The sequence below is a fragment of the Rutilus rutilus genome, assembly GCF_951802725.1.
Source record: "Rutilus rutilus genome assembly, chromosome: 12".
Taxonomy (NCBI): Eukaryota; Metazoa; Chordata; class Actinopteri; order Cypriniformes; family Leuciscidae; genus Rutilus; species Rutilus rutilus.
The window spans coordinates 20,250,657-20,278,494 of NC_140217.1; the positions used below are offsets into that span (position 1 = coordinate 20,250,657).

General features: G+C 39.3%; 2 protein-coding genes across 4 annotated transcripts in view; both read left to right on the forward strand.

Annotated features, from left to right (window-relative positions):
* The window catches only part of suz12b (SUZ12 polycomb repressive complex 2 subunit b), a 29,575-nt gene extending 28,256 nt beyond the window's left edge, over positions 1-1,319 (forward strand). The window contains exon 16 of the mRNA XM_084425930.1: positions 1-1,319. This exon is cut by the window's left edge and continues 50 nt beyond it. Within this exon, the coding sequence (XP_084282056.1) occupies positions 1-251 (251 nt within the window). The 3' untranslated portion in view covers positions 252-1,319.
* A 268-nt stretch (positions 1,320-1,587) lies between these two features.
* atad5b (ATPase family AAA domain containing 5b) lies at positions 1,588-27,056 on the forward strand. 3 transcript variants are annotated; one of them, XM_084426268.1, is made up of 14 exons: positions 1,588-2,601; positions 2,902-3,052; positions 3,934-4,330; positions 5,844-5,929; positions 6,010-6,185; positions 6,299-6,452; positions 6,629-6,796; positions 7,012-7,163; positions 7,366-7,459; positions 7,529-7,593; positions 7,766-7,951; positions 25,616-26,391; positions 26,472-26,624; positions 26,806-27,056. In XM_084426268.1, exons 1-14 carry the CDS (start codon positions 1,840-1,842, stop codon positions 26,876-26,878), a joined length of 3,393 nt encoding a protein of 1,130 aa, XP_084282394.1. In that variant the 5' UTR covers positions 1,588-1,839; the 3' UTR covers positions 26,879-27,056. The 3 variants fall into 3 exon arrangements, with proteins under 3 accessions (XP_084282394.1, XP_084282395.1, XP_084282396.1); XM_084426269.1 differs by having other exon boundaries at positions 6,040-6,185; XM_084426270.1 differs by lacking the exons at positions 26,472-26,624; positions 26,806-27,056 and having other exon boundaries at positions 1,589-2,601; positions 25,616-25,880; positions 25,965-26,004.
* Positions 27,057-27,838: the final 782 nt, after the last annotated feature.

Sequence of the window (27,838 nt, forward strand, 5' to 3'; positions counted from 1 at the left end):
ACTACGGGCCACACATAATTCGCAGAAATCTGTGTCGGAACTTTCTCCTTCACCTGGTCAACCTGCATGACTTCAACCTGGTCACCATAGCAACCATTGACCGGGCCATGGCCCGTATGAAGGAGATAGAGGAGTCACTTCCTGAACTAGAGGAAGGGCAGGAGTCGCCAGATGCCACTTGCAATGGTCACGCAGTGTCCTCGGGTGTTTCACTACATGGCAAACGCACCAAAAGTGGAGTCTCAGACTGACAACAGCTGGTTTTACAAGAAAAATTATGAACAGAATCAATGAGCTCTGTTTTGAACCATTTGAAATCATTTTATTGTTTTGAGGTCTAGAACACTCAGCCAGCAGTGCTTCTGTGGCTTAGAACATGAGTTCTATTTCTGATCTGCCCATATGCTCATTTATAAATAAGGAGCCCATTTGAGACTCGATTGTGAGTTAGCTGCTGGTATTAAGAACTGACGCAAGTGCTTTTGAATGAATTAATGCAATTTTTGTTTTCCAGTGCAGTGTCTGTCATAAACCATCATCAATTCAGCAGTCATGTGTAGAATAGTCTTTAGTTTTTTCTGAAAAGAAGTGAGTTACTGTAGAATTGGGAGTACTGTTAATCAATATTTTCCGTACACATTTTGACTTTTTTTAACCACTGTGCGTTCAGTGAATATTTAGCACATTGTAGCACTTGTGTTACTCCTTATTCAGTGGCTGTAGACTCAGAATTGTTGACATGGACCCTAAGTTGTGATATTCAGGTTTCTCAAGTGGGATTTGAAAGCTAAACAGCTTTGCATTTCCTTTTTTTTTATAACATACAGATGCTCTTTTATCGGTTTTAGATTGGACCAATCAATATATACATTGCATTCTGTCAACAGCTTCTTGTCTCACATGTGAGGTGTTAAGATCTTTCCATCTTAGAATGGCTTTTTCTGTGTATATATATTTTTTTCTTTTTCCCCAGTTCTCTTCTTCTTAATCAGCAATATAATGCACACCCTGTGAAAGGAGAGCTGCCTGTGTTTGGGCAACAAGAAGTCCTTGTTTCATAAATCTTTGTAAACAAACCTCATTATGCCATTTAGAATGAGGATCAGGAATAATTTGTAGGTCATGTCAAACCGATGTTACTACTGGTAATGTGGTTATATAATAGTTTGTTGCTATTATAATGTTCAGATGTTGTACATGCCAAAGTATATCAGATACAGCATCCTTACTCCTTCAATTTGTTTTCTTTGCAAAATGCACAAGTTTGGTGTACACGAAAATTATTTACAAATTAAAGATGTGTAAATGCTCGGTTTAAATGTATTTTAACTAGATGTGTTCAATTCAAAAATTCAGTGGGACCACCTATTTTGGAAGTTATTGTCATTCTATACACCATGATTTCACGCGAAAACAATATTTACAATATTAGAGCAACAATTAATTTACAAGTAAATACTCGTTTTTGTTTTTCGTATCTTTATACGTTGAACTGGAAGTAGTTTTTGCACCCGTGAATCCACGCCTCCGTGGCAATCGTATCCAATGGGCGGACTCGGCGGAGTGAACGTCATACGTGAGAGACGTCGATGACGCAGCCCTGCCCATTTTTGCTGGGCGCGAAATTTATTATTAGACCGGGATCTTGGACCATACGATAAATCTATAATATTGGATGAATTCCGTGATTTTAGGCACAAATTGCGCACTGGAATCTTCATTAATGTAGAGCTATGACTTTTTATCCAAAGCAAGAAATGGGAACTGTTAGGCTAACTATGATATGAAGATACAACGGCTGACTGCTGCTTGTTGCAGTTAAAAGTGTTTACTGTATGAATGCATTATATCTGTGGCAACATGGAAACACCGTTCTTTCTACCTCAGCCTACTCGAATCAAGAACTCTGACAGAAGGACTTTTCAGTGCGGAGCACCTGGAGACGAACAACAAAGGCAAAACCCAGGTGCACCCCAAACAAATCAAAACAGGCTGAAACGAACAAAAACACACAAAGGTTTGGAGCATTTTACTGACTGCGTAAACAGTCGCACTCTCATGGCTGAGACCTCGGAGTCCAATGCATCTTGTGACGTTATTCTCATTAACTGTAAAGAAAAACTACTTGCAGATGCTGCTATAACTGACGTTACTGACGGTAAAGACCATTCAGTTTATCTTCCTACATCACCAGATCTTCTCACAGAAAGCATAAGAAAAGAAGGACACCATTCTCAAACAGTGCAAACATTTTCTCAAATGCAAAACGAGGTATCTACAAAGGGATCTCTAAAACGCAATAAACTGACATTAAAGAGGATGAGCAGCAACATGGGTGTGCGGTTTGTCTCCATTCCTGCTGGTTCAAAAGACAGGAGCTTAAAGCCATTAACCATTGACCATTCTGCAGCTGATAAAGAGGTGTTGTCCAGCTGTTTACCAGTGAGGGTGGACCGTTTGATGGATCAGCCAGAAGTCAACATTGGACAAATCCCAGAGAGCACAAAACATCATGAAAGTGGCCAAGCCCTGACTCCCATCACGCCTCGGACTCAGCACATCTGTAGAGAACCAACAAATGTTAAAATCCTCAGGGAAATGGTGAGTCTGCTTAAAGCTGTTTCACTGACATAAAAGTAGCCTCTCTCTCTCTCCCTCTCTCTCTCTCTCTCTCTCTCTCTCTCTCTCTATTGCATTTATCTCGATTTCAGTAAAAATACTGAGTTTGACTTTGAATATTGTGTTGGAAAACGGGGTCCTCTAAAAGGTTTGACCACCTTGACATTTATCAGCACAATTAAACCGTATTCGCAAAACAACAAATTTATGTGTGATAATATCTGATTATTGTTGATTATTTAGTGTAGTAGAATAATTTGCTCAGTTTATTTTTGTTCTCAGGTGTCTGGCTGGAGAAATGAATTTCCCAATGAAATCAGCAGTGAGTTTCTGGAAGAGATTCAGATACTCAATTTGGAGTTTCCCATCCACAGGTTTCTCACTCTTCTCCTGAGGAAGAGAACTGCACCTGAGTTGGAGAGTTCTGCTTTGGGTAGGAAAATAGACGTTTTTACCAACAATATCAATATCCATATCAATATAACTATCCTGGTTGCACAATTGTGCACACATGTCAACTAATACTCGGTTGAACCTTTCTTTGCAAAAGGTCAGTTAGGTTTCATCAGACCATAAAACATTTTACCATATGGTTTTGGCAAAAAGTAGGCTTATTTGTGTGTGTGTGTGTGTGTGTGTGTGTGTGTGTGTGTGTGTGTGTGTGTGTGTGTGTGTGTGTGTGTGTGTGTGTGTGTGTGTGTGTGTGTGTGTGTGTGTGTGTGTGTGTGTGTGTGTGTGTGTGTGTGTGTGTGTTTGTCTGGCCACCCTACCCCATGCCCATATGAAGAAAACAGGACATTGTTGTCATGCAGCGAGTGATTAATACTTGCCAGATATTCTTGCAGCTCCTTTAATGTTACTGTAAGTCTCTTGGCAGCCTCATTGATAAGTTTTCATTGTTGTTTTATATACATTTTTGACAGGTGAACTGTTCTTTGGAATTTCATTGTGGTGCCCATTGTCTCCGCTTGTTAATGATGGCCTTCACGTTATTCCATTGCACATCTAATGTTTTAGAAATACTTTTGTACCCTTCTCCTTATTGGTGCCTCTTCACAATGAGATCCAGCACATCTTTTGTAAGTTCTGTGCAGGCCATGGCTTCACCAATAATATGCGACCAAGAAGTTTAAATCAAATAAAAATTTCTACTACTATAGTAATCAAGGCTAATCATCAGAACAAATTACTGATTTACTGTTAATCTGTTTGGATGTGGGATGTGCCTTTTTGCAAAGTGTTTTGTGACAGGTTTTTGTTTTTTTACTTTTATTGATCCAAGTTTTTCTATGTTGTATTGCCACACATTTTCAGGCGCAGAAAAAATGGATGATTCCAAGCATCCTTCAGCTTCCTCTGTCCAGAGAAAGAGAAAACGAGAGGTTCAAGAACAAACGTGTGACAGGACATACAAAAGTCGCAGGACAAACAAAGGCAGTATTTCTACTGCTAAGTTGGATTGTGAGCAATTTTCAGATAGTTTGACGAACTCTCACACAAAATGCAGAAACCGACTGAGCCGAACAAAACGCAGACAGCAACAAACTGCATTCTGTGCTGTTGTCACTGAACCAATGCAGAATAAGTCTGTTCATCAGGACCTGTGGCCTAGTTGTCTACGACAGGAGGATGTCCTCTGGACAGATAAATATAACCCTCAACAGTCTTGTGAAATCATTGGCAACTCTGCATCAGTACGGCAACTACACAGGTAAAATGTCACTGCATTAATTTTAGTTCACTTTAGATTAACTTCCGCTGCAAAGATCGTTAGTTATTAACTTAGGGGCCACTTACACGACACTGTTTTAACTGAAAACAGAAAACTTTTAATGTGTTCTGGCCGTTAATTTGCACGACAACAGTGTTTGGTGGCTCGAGAACGCAAACTCTGAAATGGGTTCCAAGGTGCAAGTTGTGATCATCTCCATGTAAACTTCAAAAACATGAATCTGTGAAAACGGCGACGGCGTGCACATGCCTATCACGTGTTTAGTCCATAGGTATGCACGTTTTAATATATATGTGCGCAGTCGCGTAGTCCTTTACAAATTGACCTAAACAAGTCACTTAAATTAGTCCATACGACTTGTGTGCTATGTCACAGGTAAGTCTGATAGTTTTGTATGTAGAAAATCTAAATTTTTGTAATTCATTGAAATTGTCCTGTTAAAACCTGTTGCGTTTATGATGCATTTGGTAACACTTTACAATAAGATCTTATTTATTAAAATTAGCTCATTCATGAACTAACATGAACAAACAATGAAAAATATATTCTTATATAATGTATTAACCTTTATTAATTTAAAAAAAAATCTGCATGTTCATTTTAGTTTACAGTGCATTAATTAATATTAAAAGATACAACTTTTGATCTTAAAATTGTTGTATTAGTAAATGATGAAATCATCATTATGATAAATGATAGCAGTATTGTACATTGTTAGTTCATGATAACTAATGTAGTTGTTAACTAATTTTAACAAATGAAACCAAACATATGCATGTAGTTTCATATAGTTTGCATACTGCTGAAGCATAGCACACAATGCTACAGAAGAAGGTCGAGGAGTAGAAGAAATTGCACTGAAACTTAACTGGTTTTCTTGTGTTGAATGCGGCAGGTTTGAATGTAAGGAAGTATGAATGAGATTTGTGAGCTAGGGTGAAAAAATCATTTTTAATGAAGTTGTGTATGACAGAATATATATATATTTTTGGGCTGAATTATTCCTTTCACAATTAGGGTTTATTACCCAAAAGGCACATTTATAAAGGGATGACCTGAATCAGAGGGCCTCAGCAAATAATTACACTTTTTTTAGAAATTGTTCCTAAAAAAAAATTTTTTTATCAAGTAAATTGCAGATGACTGGAATAATCCATGTAAATTCATTGGTTAAAAATAGTGGGAACCCTGAAGAACATTCTGCTTTTTAAAATTTTGGAATTTAGAAATGTTATTTAAATTTTATTACTAAACGAAACGAAATGTATTGGCCTACATGGGGGTGGGGGAATATGTATTTTGTTGTGGGCAATAATGAAGTCAAAAAGGTTGAGAGCCACTGTTCTAGGGGAACTTCATATCATGTCACTGACAATAGAAATGTCTGATAAGTATTTTACTACTCACAATAATAATGGTTTAAATGATTAATATTCAAGACACTACTGACAAACAGAACTGCATCTACTTTTGTTCATTCTTCTAATGACAGCTGGTTAAAAGAATGGAAAATAAGAGCAGACATTGAGGAGAGGAGAAGACGACAAGAAGAAAGGATGAAAAAAGAAAACAGTAATGGTATGTAACTGCCAGAGAACTTGCAGTTATTGCAACAATATGTATATTAAATTTGTGAAGCCTGTATTTTTCTGTTACAGAAATATGTGTAAAAGCTTCTATTCCAATAGAGTCGTGGGACTGTGGTGATTTTGAGGGTGATACTGTATCCATGGACCATGAGAAAGAGCTGTGTAACACAGTGCTCATGATCGGTCCATCAGGAGTGGGAAAAACGGCTGCTGTTTATGCCTGTGCACAGGAGCTGGGATTCAAGGTCTCGGCGCAATATGTTTTCATTTTATCAGTGCATGTATCACAATAAACATAATCCTGAATGTCTGTTAAACCAGCCATAATAACGTCTTCCTCTGTTCCATGGTCACACAGGTGTTTGAGGTGAATAGCTCAGTCCTGCGCTGTGGTCGTCTCATTCTATCACAGCTGACAGAAGCGACTCAGTCTCATCAGGTGGACATACAGAGAATTAAAACCCTCAAACCTGAAATCATTAACCAAAGCAAAATAAATCCTGCTCCTCCTTGTGAGTGAACGTTTTAGTTGATACAGTATGAATTCTTGGTTCATCAGTTAATATTGTCTTGCACAAAGTGTCTCATGGATTCTCACATGCCCGACCTATCCGAAAGGGGATAATTATAATTCTGTTTATTCAATCTGAATATTTTAACATTGACTACATCTCTCCTTTTTCCACAGGCGATGAAGCCAATCGAAAGGTTACTTCATCTAAGGAGACTTCAAGTTCTCCTAGTGTTTCCTGTCTAAGCGGTAAACCACAACCAGTAAAACTGACTCACTTCTTCAAGTTGAGTAGCAAAAAATCTGTAGGTAAAACATCTGATGGACCTGAAAGCTGTATTCATGGTAAGTGTACTGGACTAATTTAACCATGTTTTATAAGCACTTGAAAAATAGGCCTGTTTCACTAAATTATTTAATAGATGTATATGCTTTGTCTGGGTAAAATAAGTAAGCATTGTATAAGACATTGTATAATGTCTGACTCTGAATAATAATAAACATAGATAAACAATTGTCATTATTATTTTGATTATTCATTACAAATCTGATTACAACAGCTGTCGAACTGAAACCGGGTAGACTTCAAAGTACAAGGTCTGGTTTTAAGGACAAGAGACAAGGAGATAAGGAGTTGACATGTTCTTCTAAAAATTCTACATCAGTTGGGCAGAGCCAATCAAACCCCATGTCACTCATTCTATTTGAGGAGGTAGAGTGAAATTGTATCTTTGCTTTGCAGACTGAGTATGAAAGCATCATCAATGTTTTTAAATTAATTGTTTATTAATAAATAATTTATTTGATTAATAACTAACTAAATTTGCTGATTAGAATAGGAATAGAACTCCTTTCTATTTGTTCACACTTTTTTTTTTTTAAGTGTGCTTCCAATGTTAAATATGTCCACCCAGGTTGATGTCATTTTTCCTGAAGATGTTGGATTTCTTGCAGCTATTAGGACTTTCATGAGAAAAACCAAAAGACCCATAATTCTGACAACCAATGGTGAGCAACAGTTTAAGGCATAAGATGCAGTTAAGCATATTTGTTTTTTAAAATGTTGCTTACTTACAGACCCATTTTTTGGTAGAAGACTTAAGGGGCATTTTGATGAAATCCATTTCCAAACTCCTTCATTGGTGAGAAAAACCAACATCGCAGATATTGTAAATTACTCTTCACCTTTTTTAATGTCACAGTAGCAAATTTTGATGCAATTGTTTCAATTATCTCATACATGGCATTATTATTATTTTCGATTAATTGCATAATTATTTGAAGTAATAATGATATGTATAATTTTGAACTCAGCAAACCATCAGGAGCTATCTGCAGTGCCTGTGTGTGGTAGAGAACATGAGGACTGATCCAGAAGACTTGGCTTTTCTGTTGTGTCAGAATAAGGGGGATATCAGACGGAGTATTCTCCAGCTTCAGCTCTGGGTCTGTAGTGGTGGAGGGAGAACAGAACTACAAATTCTCAAGAATACACTCAAAGTAAGCCATATTGACATTTATTAATCAAAACCTTTACTACTTTTCTACTTATTTTTCTCATAAATAACATTGTCTCTCCACCATCACCTACTGTCCAAATTTTTTCAGTTGACGAATGCAACAGTTTACTCTCTTTTTTGGGGGGGGGTAAGATAAACTAGATGTACCGCATGGCGGTACAAAATATGACCGCCGCTCAGGCCTGCACTGGCTTTCCACAAAAATAAATGACATGGAGCAATTTGGCTGTATTGCGTGTTTATGTATATACCTAAAAAAAGTAGTAGTATGTGCATGTCTGTCTGTGTGTGTGTGTATGTGTGTGTGTTTGTGTGTGCGCATGTGTGTTTGTGTGTGTGTGTCTGTGTCTGTGCATGTGGATTTGTATGTGTGTGTATGGGTGTGTGTCTGTGCGTGTGGATGTCAGTGTGTGTGCATGCTTGCGTTTGTTTATATTCCTGCATGTGTGTGTGTGACAGTATCATCCTAAACCAGCAACCCTTCGCTCAACAGCACCATCTACAGGCCGATGAGTGTACAGTCACTAAATGTGCACATAAATGAATTTATTTTATACCCCCCCATGGATGAAATTCTACGAAACTTAGCATACCCCCAGAGGATGTCAAGTTAATCATACACATGAAATATGGTGCAGTTCTGAACATCTCCACTGAAGATAGGGGCGATTAAAGCAGAATAATATTGCATTTTCATTTTTTATGGGAGGGGCGCAAATCACAAATGAGTGATTATGGGCTAGGTTGATGTGGGCCCTTAAGACCAACATACCATAAAAATTTCTTCATCCTCGGTTCCACGGTTCAAGTAGTAATTTAGGAAAAACTGCATTTTTTGGGTTTGGGGGGGCCCAGCGCGGGGGGGGAGTGGCCCCCGGGGACCAAACGAAATTTTTCCGTAAAAGTCTAGTGGGGCTACATGCCCACCAAATTTCATGTTCCCCGGTGTTTCGGTGTCCCTGGTATCGTTGACGGAAAATTCAGTAGATTGACGGGAAAAAAAAACTAAAAAAACTTTGACAATCGATTATGGGCTAGGTTGATGTGGGCCCTTAAGACCAACATACTTTGCAAATTTCTTCATCCTCGGTGCCACGGTTCAGGTAGTTATTTAGGAAAAACTGCATTTTTTTGGGTTTGGGGGGGGCCCAGCGCGGGGGGGGAGTGGCACCCGGGGACCAAACGAAATTTTTCCGTAAAAGTCTAGTGGGGCTACATGCTCACCAAATTTCATGTTCCCCGGTGTTTCGGTGTCCCTGGTATCGTTGACGGAAAATTCAGTAGATTGACAAAAAACAAACAACAAAAAAAACCTTTGACAATCCCTATATGACCGCTTTCGCTAGCTACGCTAGCGGCGGTCATAATAATATTTGAGAGCATTATTCCTCAATCCTCCTCCTTCCTCTCAAATACCTTGTATCTTTAGGCCAATAACCCTGGAGAATTTTTTTTCCGATAACATTAGAAAATCTCACTAAACTAAACTAGATCTCATGAAACAGCCTCTAGTCCTCTGGATGTGGTACCCACTGCTTTATTTAAAAATGTAATTTCAAATTCCATCCCTGCCCCAAAATTATAGTCCTATTTAGTGTTGCACGGTGTACCGATACTTCAAAAGTATCACGATACTCGGAAATTAAAAACGTCACGATACCTAAATTTATCAGTATCGATACACAAAAAAAAAAAAAAAAAAACGCCTCCCTATGGACGTCTGTTTTTTTTTCCTGACGCACGCAGCAAAGAACCTGCCGCTGTCAGTGTCATGTGACAAAACACTACAGCGAGATGGCTACATGTGCGAGCACAAGTGGTCCACGACTCGTAGAAAAAGATGACGTTGCCTACCTTGCTCTGTTGCGCGGTGCACCGATACTTCAAAAGTAAATCGGAAATTAAAAACGTCACGATTCCTTCATTTATTAGTATCGATACTTCTAAGAATGACCGCGGTCCAGATTTGTAAGGCCGGCGACACACTGGCTGCGTGTCGTGTCCGTTTTTATTTCGGCTCCCATGTTAACTGCCTGCGTGACACACGCGTCTGGGCGCAGCTCGAGACGCGCGGAAAACGCGTGCATGCTAGAAATAGAACCGACGCCTATTTTTCACGCGTCACGCAAGCGTGTTGGAAGCGTTCCCAGGCAAAATAGAATAGGAAAAGATGTTTCTATGTCATTTTGACACGAATACATATTAATAAATGACATTTTGATGTTTGAAAGTTTTGACATAAATACAATATAAATGTAATAAAAAAAATATTATCGATTTTCAAATATTGCACCTCTCAATACAAAACTAATTATTCTGTAGCCTATTTTGCCGTCAACACTGCCGACGTTGTCTTTGCTGCTATATATTTATGTTTAACATGAAGTATAGGCCTTCCACAACTCTCTCCCCACATGTCAAATATATCACCAATGAGGCTTATCATATGTTACCAATATTAAACATTGTTTAATATAATCGCTGTTCATATTTTTATTCAAAGTTCAGAATCAAGATAAAGCTCTTATGTTTCTTATGATAAATGAGATAATGCGGTTAAATTTATAAAAAAAATGTACCTTGAATGTCATTGCTCTAATATTGTATTGCATTGTTTAATATATCTGCTGTTCATATGTTCATTTATTAGTGTTAAATGATTAGAATGTTGTCCCGGTTTTAAAATAAAGCACAGCAATGATATTTGAGAGTGTTTCTCCCTTTTCAGGAAAAGTATCGAAAAAGTATCGAAATCGCAATACTTGACTTGGTATCGGTATCGAAACAATAATTTTGGTATCGTGACAACACTAGTCCTATTTCTAAATTACCTGCCATCTGCATTATACTGAAACTGCTCTTCTGAATGCAGGTCTCAATGCTCTGTACTGGTTCTTTTAGATCTTACTGCTGCTTTTGATACTGTCGATCACTGCATAGTAGTTGAGAGGCTCAGACAGTGTGTTGGTATCTCTGGAACAGCCTTGAAGTGGTTATTGTCATATTTATCAGATGAAAAATGAAAAGAAATCTATATAAATCAAATATAAATTTCTAACATTATTAAAGATAAGTAAACAGTCTGTAACAAATAAATTCAGTATCCGCGTTTCTTCCTTGAAGAGGATGGTTCACCACTATCCTTCCATGTTTTAAAGGGGTCATGGATTGCATTTATTTTATTTTATTTTATTTTATTTTATTTTATAATGTTCTAATTCTGAAGGATTTTAGGGAGATTACGGTAAACTTGTAGAGCCTTTGGTTATCAACAAGAATAACACAGTTGCAATATGATGAATTTATTGAACAAAAAGATATACAAGAGTAAGTTACCACACTTACTAGATACTACTAAAAAGAATGACTAAACTTCTAAGATATTAAAGAATCGATAATCAAAACAGAAAATACGAACTACTACGTAAACAAACATGTATGGCATGAATGCCAAGCAGACGAATAACAGATTGGACAAAGCAATGAATGGGTAATAAGCAGTGTTATGGGGAAGTCTATTGTGGTTACTCTAGAAGATCGTATGAATACTAAATAAGCATTTACTATGAATACAGATAACATTTCTAACGTGTCTTTCTGTTATAAGCTGGCCCTAGATAAGCAGTCTTTACACAAACAGCAGTCTTTACACAAACAGCAATCTCATCTATAAACAACAACCTAATGCCAAGGCCTTTGGAAAGAGGTAAAGATGCACAGTTCCCTGGATGAAAAAGGGGGTGTATAGGACATGTTCCTTTCAGTTTTCTGTCCATTTTTGTGGCTTCAAGCCTATGTGTGTAGAGATTTTCTTTCTTTTGGGACCTTTCTTTGTTCTGCCACATAACGAGGTCAACTAGCCAAAACAAGTTTAATGGCCTTGAGAGAATCCATGGTCATTCACACCTTGGTCTCAGGGATGAAGGACTGGAGTGAACAAAGTACAATTGGTGACGGGATTAGTCTGTGATCAATGGGACGCTGGTGTACTCATTCTGGCCCTTCACAGATGGCAATCCTGGCTCAGATGGTCATTTGTTTGTGGTATTTCTATGTTGAGGGTCCTATCGAAATTTTGTCTTTTCATCACAGCAGATGAAAGGGGCTCCTGTTCACTACATTACATTCATTAGGAAATCTATTTTGTGTTAGTTTAGTTATCTTTCAGCAGTGTGCCGTAGACACCCATCTTAACGATTTCTATATATCGCTTATTAGAATTAGAATTTCTTTATTGTCATTGTACACAAGATACAACGAAATTGCAGAGCTTCTGCATAAGGTGCATGGTACATAAAAATAAATAAATAAAAATATACATAATATGAAGTGATGTACAATTAAAATATTTAAGCTTAAGACAAAGAATAAAGAAAAAGAACATAGAAAGAGTTGCTTGTGTATATATATACAGTGAGGAAAATAAGTATTTGAACACCCTGCTATTTTGCAAGTTCTCCCACTTGGAAATCATGGAGTTGTCTGAAATTGTCATCGTAGGTGCATGTCCACTGTGAGAGACATAATCTAAAAAAAAATAATCCAGAAATCACAATATATGATTTTTTAACGATTTATTTGTATGATACAGCTGCAAATAAGTATTTGAACACCTGTCTATCAGCTAGAATTCTGACCCTCAAAGACCTGTTAGTCTGCCTTTAAAATGTCCACCTCCACTCCATTTATTATCCTAAATTAGATGCACCTGTTTGAGGTCGTTAGCTGCATAAAGACACCTGTCCACCCCATACAATCAGTAAGAATCCAACTACTAACATGGCCAAGACCAAAGAGCTGTCCAAAGACACTAGAGACAAAATTGTACACCTCCACAAGGCTGGAAAGGGCTACAGGGAAATTGCCAAGCAGCTTGGTGAAAAAAGGTCCACTGTTGGCGCAATCATTAGAAAATGGAAGAAGCTAAACATGACTGTCAATCTCCCTCGGACTGGGGCTCCATGCAAGATCTCACCTCGTGGGGTCTCAATGATCCTAAGAAAGGTGAGAAATCAGCCCAGAACTACACGGGAGGAGCTGGTCAATGACCTGAAAAGAGCTGGGACCACCGTTTCCAAGGTTACTGTTGGTAATACACTAAGACGTCATGGTTTGAAATCATGCATGGCACGGAAGGTTCCCCTGCTTAAACCAGCACATGTTAAGGCCCGTTTTAAGTTTGCCAATGACCATTTGGATGATCCAGAGGAGTCATGGGAGAAAGTCATGTGGTCAGATGAGACCAAAATAGAACTTTTTGGTCATAATTCCTCTAAATGTGTTTGAAGGAAGAAGAATGATGAGTACCATCCCAAGAACACCATCCCTACTGTGAAGCATGGGGGTGGTAGCATCATGCTTTGGGGGTGTTTTTCTGCACATGGGACAGGGCGACTGCACTGTATTAAGGAGAGGATGACCGGGGCCATGTATTGCGAGATTTTGGGGAACAACCTCCTTCCCTCAGTTAGAGCATTGAAGATGGGTCGAGGCTGGGTCTTCCAACATGACAATGACCCGAAGCACACAGCCAGGATAACCAAGGAGTGGCTCTGTAAGAAGCATATCAAGGTTCTGGCGTGGCATAGCCAGTCTCCAGACCTAAACCCAATAGAGAATCTTTGGAGGGAGCTCAAACTCCGTGTTTCTCAGCGACAGCCCAGAAACCTGACTGATCTAGAGAAGATCTGTGTGGAGGAGTGGGCCAAAATCCCTCCTGCAGTGTGTGCAAACCTGGTGAAAAACTACAGGATACGTTTGACCTCTGTAATTGCAAACAAAGGCTACCAAATATTAACATTGATTTCCTCAGGTGTTCAAATACTTATTTGCAGCTGTATCATACAAATAAATAGTTAAAAAATCATACATTGTGATTTCTGGATTTCTTTTTTTAGATTGTCTCTCACAGTGGACATGCACCTACGATGACAATTTCAGACCCCTCCATGATTTCTAAGTGGGAGAACTTGCAAAATAGCAGGGTGTTCAAATACTTATTTTCCTCCCTGTATATATATATATGAGTAATAAATAATAATAATAATAATAATAATAATAATAGGGGCGTTAGGGGCTGCATTTACAGATTTATTAAACTCCTTTGGGGTCAAGCAAAACGTCACTGGACAAACTCATCGTCTTAATCATACACTCTATTTAATTATATCATATGGAACCGATCCAACCGATATAGATATCATTCCACAAAGTGATGATGTTACTGACCATTACATGGTAACTTGCATATTACGTACTGCTGTAATATGTCATGCTGTGCCGCGTTATCGACCAGGCAGAACAATCCTCCCATCCACCATAGATCATGCAGGTATGCAGGTTTGCTCGATCATGCAGGTTTGCGCTGCACAACATCAGGAAGATCAGGCCTTTCCTAACTGAGCAAGCAACACAACTCCTCGTCCAGGCCCTGGTCATTTCTAGGCTTGACTACTGCAATGCTCTTCTGGCCGGACTTCCAGCATGTGCTACCAAACCTCTTCAGATGATCCAGAATGCTGCAGCTCGTCTTGTCTTCAACGAGCCCAAGAGGGCCCACGTCACTCCTCTGTTAATCTCTCTGCACTGGCTACCTCTCGCTGCTCGCATCAAGTTCAAGGCATTGACGCTTGCTTACAGATCTATCACACGCTCAGCTCCCTCCTACCTTCACTCACTCCTACGAGCCTACATCCCCACCAGACGCCTACGATCAATCAACGAGCGACGTCTCGTGGTTCCATCACAGAAAGCCACAAAATCACTTTCCAGATCATTCTCATTCACAGTTCCATGCTGGTGGAACACTCTCCCCACCCTCATCCGGAATGCTGAATCCCTGACAACATTAAAAAAACAGCTGAAAACCCATCTCTTCCATGAGCACCTAAACTCATATAAAAAAAAAAAAAAAAAAAAAAAAAACCTTTCCCTTAAAATCCCACTTATCATGCTTATGCTACTCTGAATAATGCCTGAACTTCGTATTCTGAACACTTCTTGCGTTGTTGTTGTCTTTTGCCTCTTCATGATGACTCGCTTAATTTAGTCCTGATTTGTAAGTCGCTTTGGATAAAAGCGTCTGCTAAATGACTAAATGTAAATGTAAATGTAAATGTAGATAATTTCTCAAATTGCTTATCCGATCTGTCTCAGCTGCTGCCGCCTGAACCCAAACAAACAGATGAACTAGAAGAACTAACTAGCACTATGAGCACCATTCTCTCTAGAACATTGGATATTGTTGCACCCATTAAATTAAAAAAGGTCAGAGAAAATTAAAGCACCATGGTACAACAATACTACGCGTGTTCTAAAGAGAGAAACCCGTAATTTAGAGCGTAAATGGAAACAAACTAATTTAGAGGTCTTTAGAATCGCGTGGAAAGACAGTATGTCACGTTATAAAAAGGCCCTAAAAGCGGCCAGGGCTGAGCACCTCCGCAAACTAATAGAAAACAACCAAAACAATCCAAGGTTTTTATTTAACACCGTGGCTAGACTAACAAATAAACAAGCGTCACCTGAACAAAATATCCCGTTACAGTTTAGTAGTAATGATTTCATGAACTTCTTCACTGAGAAAGTAGAAAGCATCAGAACCACAATTGTAAACGTTCAATCTTCAATCGCGCCTTATAATTGACCTTTCGCCGAGCCCCGCCCCCCTTAGTTACTGTTGCTACGTCCGACAAACAAATGGTCAAACACGACCAGCGCGACAGATTGCCATGACGGGAAGAGGTATACCCGTGCGTGTCAGTGACCATTTTTGGAGCAATACCTCCGCGATATCCTCCAGATCGAGGCAAAAGGGGTTACAGTATGCAGTGGAGGGATATATTCAAAATATAAAAATACGCAATGAAGGAGACACGACTACTATCTACGTCTCTATCGAGGCTAATGCTTACCGGTGTTCATACACATAATTTGTGATATGACAAAGAACAAGAAAACAAGTGTTTAAAAGCATTGAAAGACACTCACTGTTGTGTTTTTGTGTGAAAGAAAAAACTCTGAAAATAAAAGTGCTGTCAGCAATAATTTATTATGTGTGTTTTTTCCGCATAACACACTATGACTAAAATTTTAAATGCTGCAAAACACATGGGAGTTATATTCTCGATGCTGTAGTTTATCTGATCAGTCACAGTATATCATTAATCAAGCTTAATTTGACTTTTCAACTACAATTAGGCAGGGTGAACTGAAAGCTTTTACAATCTTTTAGCTATAACTTATATCATTGACAAAAGTACTTGGTGCATTTTCTTCCAAAAATGATTTTCTTTCTCAAATTCATGCTTCAAGTTGACAACGCACAATAAACGAAATCACACAATAACTGTTTAACCAGACATAGCCTTAATTTGCATCTAAATAACTTTCATTGCTTGTCTTTCATAATGCACTTACCATAATATTTATTAGGGGGACAACAGATCACAAAACTCGCGGTTGAGACCATAATATTTATTAGTGGGGCAACGGATCATAAAACTCGCGGTTCAGACAATTTTATGTTTTTTGAGTAACAGATAGGATAGTTTTCAGATCAGAAAAACAAAACAAAAAAAAACTTTAAGTAGCCATCGACACCACAGCCAGCAGACGTATTTATGCTTCGTAATGTTCGACACATTTAAAGGAGTCATAATGTTGTGTTACCTTGGATACCCAATGCTCTATTATAGTCTTTCAGGCACTTCTAAAAAAGAAAAGTGGAAAAAAAATCAACACAGAGCCCCTCAGACCCTTATTTCTAAAGGCATTATTGTCTCGCGAGATCTGATGCGATGTTTTGGCTGTCGTGGACGGTCATTATAATAATGCAAATGAGGGGCGCGTTGATTGGTCGTAGAAAAAATACACCATTTCCAGATACATTCTTACAGAAGCCCCACTAACTGAAAGCTATTTTCAAACTGCATGTTTTGCATGAGTTTGGCTAATAATGTTTAGTGGTATATTGTTTTCATACTTGCATTTAAACAGTTTTAGCCACTGAGCATGGACTCCTGTACCGTCACTACTGTAGCTGCTAGTGTAAAACAAAGTGGAAAGATGTGGCTAGCATTCGTAGAGTCCATTCCCCGTGTTTACCTCGAAGGTAACGTTACATACAATAGCCGCATTAGCAGTTAGCTGCTATTTGTTAACCACAGTAGAGCAATAAAAACACAGTCTTACCTTTTCAATTTCTGGCAAGTCCCTGATGGTTGGGATGGCACCTTTTCCCAAACGGAGCTTCGAGGCCAAGTTCGCCTGATATTGCCCCAAATTTGTAAATTATTCCGGTGTAAAATGTTTAGCGCACACACCTAACGATACGCCACTTGAAAGAGTTGTTGGGACAGCGTCATTAAAAATGAATTTCCTCCACTGTTCCCTGATAGTTTCGTCCGTTTTTGGTAGATAAAACACATTTGCATGTTGTTTGTGGCAGTCAACCACAGAGCATCTCAGGTGTGCACTCGGTTTCTCCATCTTTCTCGAGTCGACTAAACTGAATCTGAGGGGGAGAGGGGCGGGCTTCCCGCGGCATACGTTTGCGGTGTCCATATTTGGTATATCCTCCCCCGTCTTGACGTCAAGAGGGGGAAGAAATCAAAATCTCGTTTTTTCGTGCGCGTGCACGTGGCCTTTTTTACAAACCCTGAGGTAAACAAACGCTTCACTTTTAAATATCGGCTTCCCGGCCAGTGTACAATCATTATGCAATCATAACATACATTGATTCTCGTGGAAAAGTGAAATTTCTACATTATGACTCCTTTAACTGGGAGTGGGGCCGTCCACACTGTTTTATCCATTGTAGGCATCGCTCACGTTGTGTTTTCGGCTTTGGGAATGGAAAGAACACAACTCCTCCAGACAATCTCTCGGGGTATCTAGTATCCGATTTACAAACGCCGTGGGCGCACGCTTCACCATCTTGCTAATGTTTGTCGGACCTGCTCACATAGTAATGGTTGCTATGATGTGTGATTGGACAATGGCCGTTTTGGGGGAGGGGCCGGCGAAAGGTCAATTCAGCCTCAATTATCACCCCGCAACAACAATTACAGTGCTTTACAACTATAGAACAAAAAGAGTTAAATAAACTTATCACTTCATCTAAAACAACAACATGTTTATTAGATCCTATACCAACTAAACTACTGAAAGAAGTGTTACCTATAGTGGAAGTGCTGATCCTGGAAGTGCATCAATATTATTAACTCATCTTTATCTTTAGGTCATGTTCCAAGAACATTTAAACTGGCAGTTATAAAACCACTCATTAAGAAACCACAATTAGATCATAATAACCTAGCAAATTATAGACCCATTTCAAATCTTCCATTTACGTCTAAAATATTAGAAAAAGTTGTGTCCGCTCAACTGGGCTCTTTCTTGCAAGAAAATGATATCTATGAAAAATTTCAGTCAGGATTCAGGCCGCACCATAGCACAGAAACTGCGCTTGTTAAAATCACAAATGATTTACTTTTAGCTTCTGACCAAGGCTGTATCTCAATATTAGTTTTACTTGATCTTAGTGCTGCGTTCGATACTATAGATCACACAATACTCTTAGATCGACTACAAAATTATACTGGTGTTCAAGGACAAGCATTAAGCTGGTTCAGATCATACTTATCTGACCGCTACCATTTTGTCTATTTAAATGGAGAAAAATCGATCATAACTTCAGTAAACTATGGAGTGCCGCAGGGATCTGTGTTAGGCCCTCTATTATTCTTAATATATATGCTGCCACTTAGAAATATTATAAGGAAACATGGAATTAGTTTCCATTGTTATGCTGATGACACTCAAATATATATTTCATCACGGCCGGATGAAAACGCTAAATTATCCAAATTGACAGAATGTGTTAAAGATATAAAAGATTGGATGACGCGTAATTTTCTTTTATTAAATCCAGACAAGACAGAGGTACTACTTATCGGTTCAAAAAACCGCCCACAAAACCTCTCACAATACAACTTTAACATAGTAGGATGTCCTGTTACTTTATCCTCTACAGTAAAAGACCTGGGTGTTATACTAGATTGCAACCTGTCTTTTGAAAATCATATTTCATATGTTACAAAAACAGCCTTTTTCCACCTTAGAAACATTGCTAAGCTACGTAATATGCTATCAGTTTCTGATGCAGAAAAGTTAGTTCATGCATTCATGACCTCGAGACTAGATTACTGTAATGCCTTATTAGCTGGTTGTCCTGCATACTCAATAAACAAGCTACAGTTAGTCCAAAATGCAGCCGCTAGAGTTCTTACTAGATCAAGAAAATATGATCATATAACACCGATTTTAACATCACTACATTGGTTACCTATAAAGTCCCGTATTAATTACAAGGTATTGCTACTGACTTATAAAGCCCTAAACGGCTTAGCTCCAGTCTATTTAATGGATCTTCTATCGCCCTATAATCCATTGCGCTCTTTAAGATCACTAAATTCGAAGCTTTTGGTCATACCTAGGATATCCAGATCCACCAAAGGAGGGAGAGCATTTTCACATTTACTGTTCATTGCTCAGACTCGCTCTCCCAGTTTAAAACTAGATTAAAGACGCATCTCTTCAGCCAGGCATTCATATAATATTTTTAATCTTACAGTTAAATCCGGTCTCTAGTTCATAAATGCCAGAGGAGAACTGGCCCCCGACTGAGCCTGGGTTCTCCCAAGTTTTTTTTTTCTCCATTAGGTCACCTGATGGAGTTTTAGGTCACCATTAGGTCACTTGATGGAGTTTTTCGGTTCCTTGCCACTGTTGCCTTTGGCTTGCTCAGTTGGGGATATTTGGGGGATATTTAATTTGATCAATCAATAAATTCCACTAGAAACAAACCTTGTTGTATTATTTTAATTTAATACGGTGAAGCTGCTTTGATACAATCTGTATTGTGAAAAGCGCTATACAAATATACTTGACTTGACTTGACTTGACTTAATAATAAGCCACAGTTTGTCAAAATGATTAATGCCCTAATATGAGGTAGACTTCTGGCTCTGAATGAGAATATAAAAAACATTGCACAAAAAGTGAAGATATTTCACAGAAATACAAGACTGTACTAGACAAGGTATAAAGAAATGGAGATTACACAGAAATATGATACATAAATACATATTGTACTGTGTAAGATGTCAGTGCATCCGAGTGTTCAGTGCATATGTGTGTTCAGTGTAATTATAGCTCTGGGGAAAAAGCTGTCCTTGAGTCTATTGGTCCTTGACTTAAGGCATCTGTAGCGGCTACCAGAGGGCAGCAGTTTAAACAGGTGGGAACCAGGGTGAGAGTGGTCTTTCCCAATGTTCTGGGCTCTGTTGAGGCAGCTGGAGTTATAAAGGTCCTTCAGGGAGGGAAGAGGGCAGCCAATGATCCTCTGCGCGGTGTTAATGATCCGCTGTATTCCCTTTCTCTCTGCCTCAGTACAGCTACAGTACCATACTGAGATACAGTATGTCAGCAGGCTCTCCACTGCAGAGCGATATAAGGTCTCCAGCAGCTTCTCCTTTAGGTTGTTCTTCTTTAACACTCTCAAGAAGTGAAGGCGCTGCTGTGCCGCCTTAATGATTGCTGTGGTGTTGGCTGACCATTTGAGGTCTGCTGAGATGGTTGTGCCAAGGAATTTGAATGTTTAAACCCTCTCAACACAGTCTCCATTGATGTAGAGGGGAGCGGGGTCTGCCCTGTGCCTTCTAAAGTCGAGGATGATTTCCTTTGTTTTGGTGGTATTTAGTGTCAGGTTATTGGCTGAACACCACTCTGACAATCTCAGGATCTCATTTCTATAGGCAGCCTCATCCCTCTTTGAAATTAGACCCACCACTGTAGTATCATCTGCGAATTTGATGATGTTGTTCTGGTGATGGACTGGGCGGCAGTCATGCGTATAGAGAGAGTACAGAATTGGGCTCAGCACGCACCCTTGAGGGGAGCCAGTGCTGAGCGTGCGGGTGGAAGAGAAATGGGGACCGAGTTTAACAGTCTGAGGGCGGTCCGTCAGGAAATTTCTGATCCAATTACAGGTGAGTAAAGGAAAGCCCACATCTGTGAGTTTGCTAAAGAGGATGTCCGGTATGATAGTATTGAAGGCTGAGCTATAATCACTAAAAAGCATCCTCACATAGCTCTCCTGATGTTCCAGATGGCACAGCGCATTGTGGAGAGCTATGGCTATTGCATCCTCAGTTGATCGGTTAGCTCTATAAGCAAACTGATGTTCATCAAAAGTGAAGGGGAGGCAGGTTTTCAGGTGGTGCAACACCAGCCTCTCAAGGCACTTTGTGATGATCGGTGTAAGGGCGATAGTCATTGAGGCTATCCGTGGCTGATTTCTTTGGTATGGGGGATTCAAGCAGGATGGAATTGAAGCTTGTGTCAGAGAGAGGTTGAAGAGGTTTGCGAAGACTCCTGAGAGCTGATTAGCACATCTCTTGAGCACCTTCCCTGGGATGCCATCAGGGCCAGAAGCTTTCCGTGTGTTCACTGTTCTAAGCACCCGCCTCACTTCATGCTCCTGGACAATGAGTGGGGGGGTACCAGGGTCTGTTGTAGGCTGAGGTGGTGTAGTTTTTTGCAGCTGTGGTTTATCAAAACGAGCAAAGCAGTAGTTCAGTTCCTCTGCCAGTGGAGCCGAGCTGTTTCCAGCTACACAGCTGCTGCCTCTGAAGTTTGTTAGGTGCTGGAATCCCTGCCATACCTGTCGTGGTTTGCCGTCTGAAATGATCTTCTACCCTATTTTTGTAGTCCCTCTTTGCATCCTTAATTCCTCTCTAGCAGCACTATAAAGAGCTCTATCACCTGACCTGAAAGCAGCTTTCCGATCTTTATCCTGCCTGAAAAGTCCATAAACATTACAGATAATGTCTGAAGTAACAATTATTTATATACATATCCTAAAAACAAATCCTTTCCCTCTGATATACTGCAAATCGGGTGATTTTTAGGTCAGTGTTTGGTAGGGCTGTAATCTCCCAGTCGATTAGTCGATTATTTGGTCGATACGTTCTAGCTCGACCAAAATTCTGATTGGTCGATTTTTTTTTTTTTTTTTTTTGCCGTGTGCATTTCATCAGTTTTGCCGCGTTCATTTCATCAGGTGGAAAGCACTAATTGCTAATGGGGGTGTTTTCAGAGCACCCCTGTTTCACAGGTAACAGTCTGTCTTCAGAACACCCCCCTTGTTTTCACTTCTTTTGGATTAGCCCAACCCACTGGAGAAGAGAGACAGATTGAAGAAAGTAGGCTACTAGAAGGTTTGCTGAATATTATTTATTTAATTGTGAGAGTGTTTAATTCATAGTCAGTCAGTCCTCTTCTACCATGTCAACAAAGACATCGGCAGTGTGGCAGCAAGTTAATAGTCTATTCGTGTCTCAGCCGCAAAGCTGAGCTCCACAGAGCGGCTGCACAGAGCAGCTGAAATGAGTCTGTCAGTTATTATAATACATATGACAAAAACAATTGTCTAAATTATGTTGCATATTCCTCAAAAGTTCTTGTGATGATATCACTAGTTGACAACATAGTACTATTTTTGGAAATCATAGGCTATGATATTGCACAGGTGCACGTGATGCAACGCTGACAGAGCCGACAGACTCGTGTGTCAGACTCATTTTAGTGCAAAATAATTAGGTCAAAAACGATTTAATGTACTGCAAATAGCATACTAGTTTTTTATGTTTATTTATAATTCATTTAGGCGGACAACAAGGCTACCAAGTACTGCGCACAGTGCGCAGCTAATTGTTTTAACGTTTTTATTTCTAACGTAATTTTTTCAACTTCAAAAAACTTCAGTCGACCAAGATTTTCTTTGGTTGATTACAGCCCTAGTGTTTGGGCTGTAAGTCAATGAATGCCCTCTGTCGGTAGGGAATACGAATATGGCCACTTGAACACTTCCTGTTGCTTCACTGTTTGCTGGCAGTTTAGAATGCAATGAGCAATCCAGTTATTTATATAGATCAGTGGAAGCATGGGGACTCGTGTCACTGTGGGGACCTACATTGAGGTCCCCATGGGTACACAAGCTTATAAATCATACAGAATTAGTTTTTTTGAAAATGTAAAAATGCTGAAAGTTTTGTGTGATGGGTAGAGTTAGTGTAAAGGGACAGAATATACAGTTTGGACAGTATAAAAACCATTATGTCTATGGAGAGCCCCAACAAAGATAGCGAACCAGACCTGTCTGTCTGTCTGTCTGTCTGTCTGTCTGTCTGTCTGTCTAGGCCCGCACAGAGCGGGGTAAGTAGGACCTAAGGGATTACATTGGTGCCATGACCTGGATGGGAGTATTTTAGGTTTAGGGGGCTGAGTGTAACGGAGGCCAGCTAGTAAGAGCTGTGCGAGTAAACCTCACTCATTATATCTATATCATCATATATCATTTACTCACCCTCATGCTATCCCAGATGTGTCACTTTCTTTCACAAACAAATCTTTTTTTGAGCTTCTCAACACATTTACATTTTGTCAAGCATAAAAAAGTTTTAAATATTATTTTTTATCCTTTTCTACAAATCAATGTTTTGTGTTCATCTGAGGAAAGAAAGTCTTATATCTGAGATCGTTTGAAGGCAAGTAAATGATGAGAGAATTTTCATTTTTAGCTGAACTATTCCTTTGTGGTTCTTGACAGGGGCATCACTGGGCCATTTTTAGTTGGGCTTCTACCCAGCTCCTCTAAAAAAATTGTGATTGGCTCTGTAATCTGTAAACAAATTTGTGATTGCCTCAGTCCCCTTTAAATTTTTATATGGATATGACGGCAGGCTTCAAGTCCTCCCCATCTTATAGTCTACGTTATTCAGCGTGTTTTTCTCCAGCAAAAATGGAGCGCTTCACACCTATGAAGACAATTTAGAAAATGTTATTTTCATTTGAAAATTATTGTGGCTGTGGCATTAGATTAACATGCAGTAATGCACAGAAATTATTAAAGATGCAATCAGTGACAGACAGCATTCAGTCACTGGATTTAATTAAACTGCTTATCAGAGTGAACGACATAACAACATCATGTGGAGTTAATGACCCTTCGGTTGATTGTGGCATACATTTATTAGCCTTATAGAGTAAAGGGATTTGTGTTTTTTTTCACGTCACTTTGATTTATAGAAGCAGCAAATGGATAGATCAATGTGCTGTTATTTAAAAAAAAATGGAAAACAAAAAAAAGGAATGGTTTAACACAGGGCAAATTGCTAATCTAGCTAATAAGCATATTGCCAATCTAGACAATTACAGTAATAAAAGGTTTGTCTTAGGGGTGTCGCAATATACCGGTATTGACGATAATCGTGATATTCAAAGCATGAAATATCGACATCGTGTTAATTTAGAGCAATACAATATACCGGTATTGGCGATATTGGCGTTTTCTAGACGCAGCGCTCGTCCGCGCCCGCGCAGCTAGAGTGAAACACTCTGTCCACACCCGAAAAAAGTAAGCTGAGCTCGCCAGTATTAACAACAGAGTTCTTCGGCTTCAAAGAAAACAGCACCTTAGAGGTGGTCGCACACCGGACGAATAGCGCAGCGCCACGTCTTTAAAATTCGAACACATTCTGTATGAGTGTACACACACCGGACGAGAAGCACAGCGCGGTTCTATTCGGCGTCTGTCCGCGTCGCCCAGCAACGGCTCAGGACCTTGTTCAAAATCCTGCCGCGACACAGAGTGCAGAAAAAAGTGTTCAGATCACAGACTCGGCAACTATTGTATTTAATTGTACAGTATAATCATAACATAGTACAGACATTATCTCAATTCCATAATGTCCTTAAGCATAATGATATTGCTGGCCATAAACTGAGAAAGTGCGTGTCCGGTGTGCAATACCTGGAGTTGTCATGACGCGGCTATTATTTTACTAGTCATCATGGAATGGGAAACGTGACATTAACTGTTAACAGGGGGTTTCTGTGTTCATATATTTAATAAAGGGTGATTATTAAAATTAAGAACCCCGTTTTCTTTACTCATCTTATTTTTGTATTTGTATTTGCACTTGATTTTTTTATTCAAATCTTCTATCTGCATGACTTTATTGGCGCCAGTGCAACAACAGGTTTAAGAGCTTTTCAGTTCTTCAGGAAACCTTCAGACAGTGTTTGGCTTCAGTTTGAAACCAGATAAACTTCACATGCTTGTCTTCCTTCACAAAAATTTGCCATAGATTCTATAGATATCGCGATATATCGATATCGTGAATTCTTTTGGCCACAATAACCGTGGTGTGAAAAATCTAACATCGTGACAGCCCTAGTTTGTCTATATTAAAAAAGAATATTAATGAATATGATATGGTTAGTTAAAATTATTTGAAATTAATTCAATTTTCAGGGGGTTGACTTGATGGGTAGTGTAGAACCTACTGTATGTATTGTTCCTGCCTACCCTAGTATGCAAACAATATATTAAATGTAAAAAAAAAAAAAATTCATGACCTCATTGGGGGCGGAGCCCCCTAATATTGAAATCCTAGAATTGGCCCTGGTTCTTGCCATTAATAAATTAAAGTGGACCACACTTTATGCTGATAGTCTCAGAGCTTTTAGGCCTCATAGTATTAGACCTAATGTGTGTATTCGGTCTTAAATTACACAGTGTGGATCATGGACTGAGCTGGAAAACAGCAGATGTCTGGAGATCCTGGCAGAGGAAACGGGAGGCGGTCTACTCTACTCCAACATCAAAAGATTATTTTCTCCACATTTCACATCTCAATCCTCGCATCAGCAAGAGTCAATAAAGCCCAAGACTAAAGGAGAAAAGCCAGTCAAAGGCTTGATGTTACAGACCTCTCCAAATGTACAAGAGGTTAAGTCAGACAGTCTCTCTACATGCAGAGGAAAAAAACGTTTGTCATCTTGTGAGGAAAAAAATATTTCTTACCCACATTCAGACCATGCACTTTTCTCAGTTCCTTCAAAGCAAACTAATCATTTGTCTTCAGAAACAGATGTCCATGGACAAGACAAGTCACTCATGCTGGTTTTTCAGCATTTGGTGTGCATTGCAAAGTTTTTTGACAACATGTCTTTTCTGGATGCTTATTTACAAAGACCATCTCTCAGTGGAACTGGACATAGCAAACCGGAACCTCTTGGTTGGATGGGTGCAACACTGAAGGATAGCTTATTGGACTTACCAAGAGAGGAGCAGATTGGACAATGTTTTGAGAATTCCTCAGAGATATTGGCCATTGTGGAAGGTTTGGGTTTTCTTCAGTGCCGGACTGAACTCTCTGGGATCTGGACGGAAGCTGCGAGGTTGAGGGAGAAGTTGTCTTCAGAGAGATGGGAAAAAATAATTTGTGCCCTTTCTCTGCCATCTGACAAAAAAACCCTCAAATTGTGTCTCTGCAAATTCTGTGCACCTAGGTGTGTGTTGTATTAAATGTTTACATGAAGCTTTAACTTCATCTGTGTGTGGTGGTATGTGATTTTGACTTCTTTTACAGTGGTGTCCAGAAGCGCAAGGAAATTGTATCCATACTGATCTCCAGCAAAAAGGTCTTTTGTCACAGTAATAAACCTGCTCTTTCCATGGACTACCTGCCCACTCTGCGCTCAATCTGTAGATCAGAGAGAGTTAAAAAACAGCACTCGGTCAGGTATTTGAATTTGGTCCATGTACAGCTTGGAGTCTCAAGATTCATGAATGTGCCATTCTAAAGTTGTACTTTGAAAATAAATTTCTGTTTTAAAATAAGAAAAAATATACTGCAATTCTTTAATGTGATCTTTTTTTTAATGATTAAGATTTGGTCTTTTTTTTTTCTCTCTCACTGTCAGACATTCACACTACCTCTCAAGCCTTCACATTCCCAGAAGCACGCTGGAGCTTATGGCCTTGGATTTCCCTTGATGTGTGACCGATGTGCTGCTCTAGAAAACCTCCATGACTTCTAAACTGTTAACTGTTTTGTGACAGGAATGTGACTTGTGTTTGTACATGGTTACAGAAATATATATGTAAAGTCTGATATAAGATAATTTACTCTTGTCAAATACATTTTTTTTTTTTTAAATAAAATATATATATCTTAAAAAAAAATTATTTTACTAATTAGCAGTAGGGAATTTTCACTCAAATGAACATAATGGCTGTCATTAAGCACATCAGTACCATTCATATTACATACAGTAAATTATTTGGACACTAGTAAGTCACATTTAAAAATGTCTGAATTTCATTGAAAACATCAAACCAAGTGCCATATGCAAACAAATAATGCAAAACAAAGAGCTTTTCTCAGAAATAACTAGTTTTGAGGCAACTTCTTTATATTTAACCAACTGGTCTCAAGGTTATTTGTGAATGTATAGTCAGTTCTCTTACGAGAGTACTCTCGTGTTGCGTAAGTTTAGCTTGCGCTACGGGAAAAACTCCTTTTTCTCGAGAATACTGAAGCAGAAAATTATCCTTAATTTTTTATAATTTAAAACGCATTTGCTACAGCAGCAGACCTAGGCGAGGCAGCTCGCGCGCCCATAGGCTGCTCTGCGGCAACTGCTGCAACCTATCAGTGCGTCTGCCATGACATCAGCGCCAATGGGAAGCCTTCCCTGCGCTACGTCATGGCCCGCCAATATGGGTGTGGCCTTAGCCTATAAATACCCATCGCTCAGGCTGCACTAAGATTTCGTCTCCTTTCAGCGTGTGCTTCGCATCGCTGGATTTTCCTGAGAAGAGAAGCAGCGTCGTTGAAGAGCATCTCAGCGGGACGAGCTCAAGTTCGATGATGCCGGCTGTCTTATCGCCGCCTTCACTCGCCGTACCTGCTGCGCTATCCGGCGCTTATATCCTTTTATTGCTCCGTGTGTG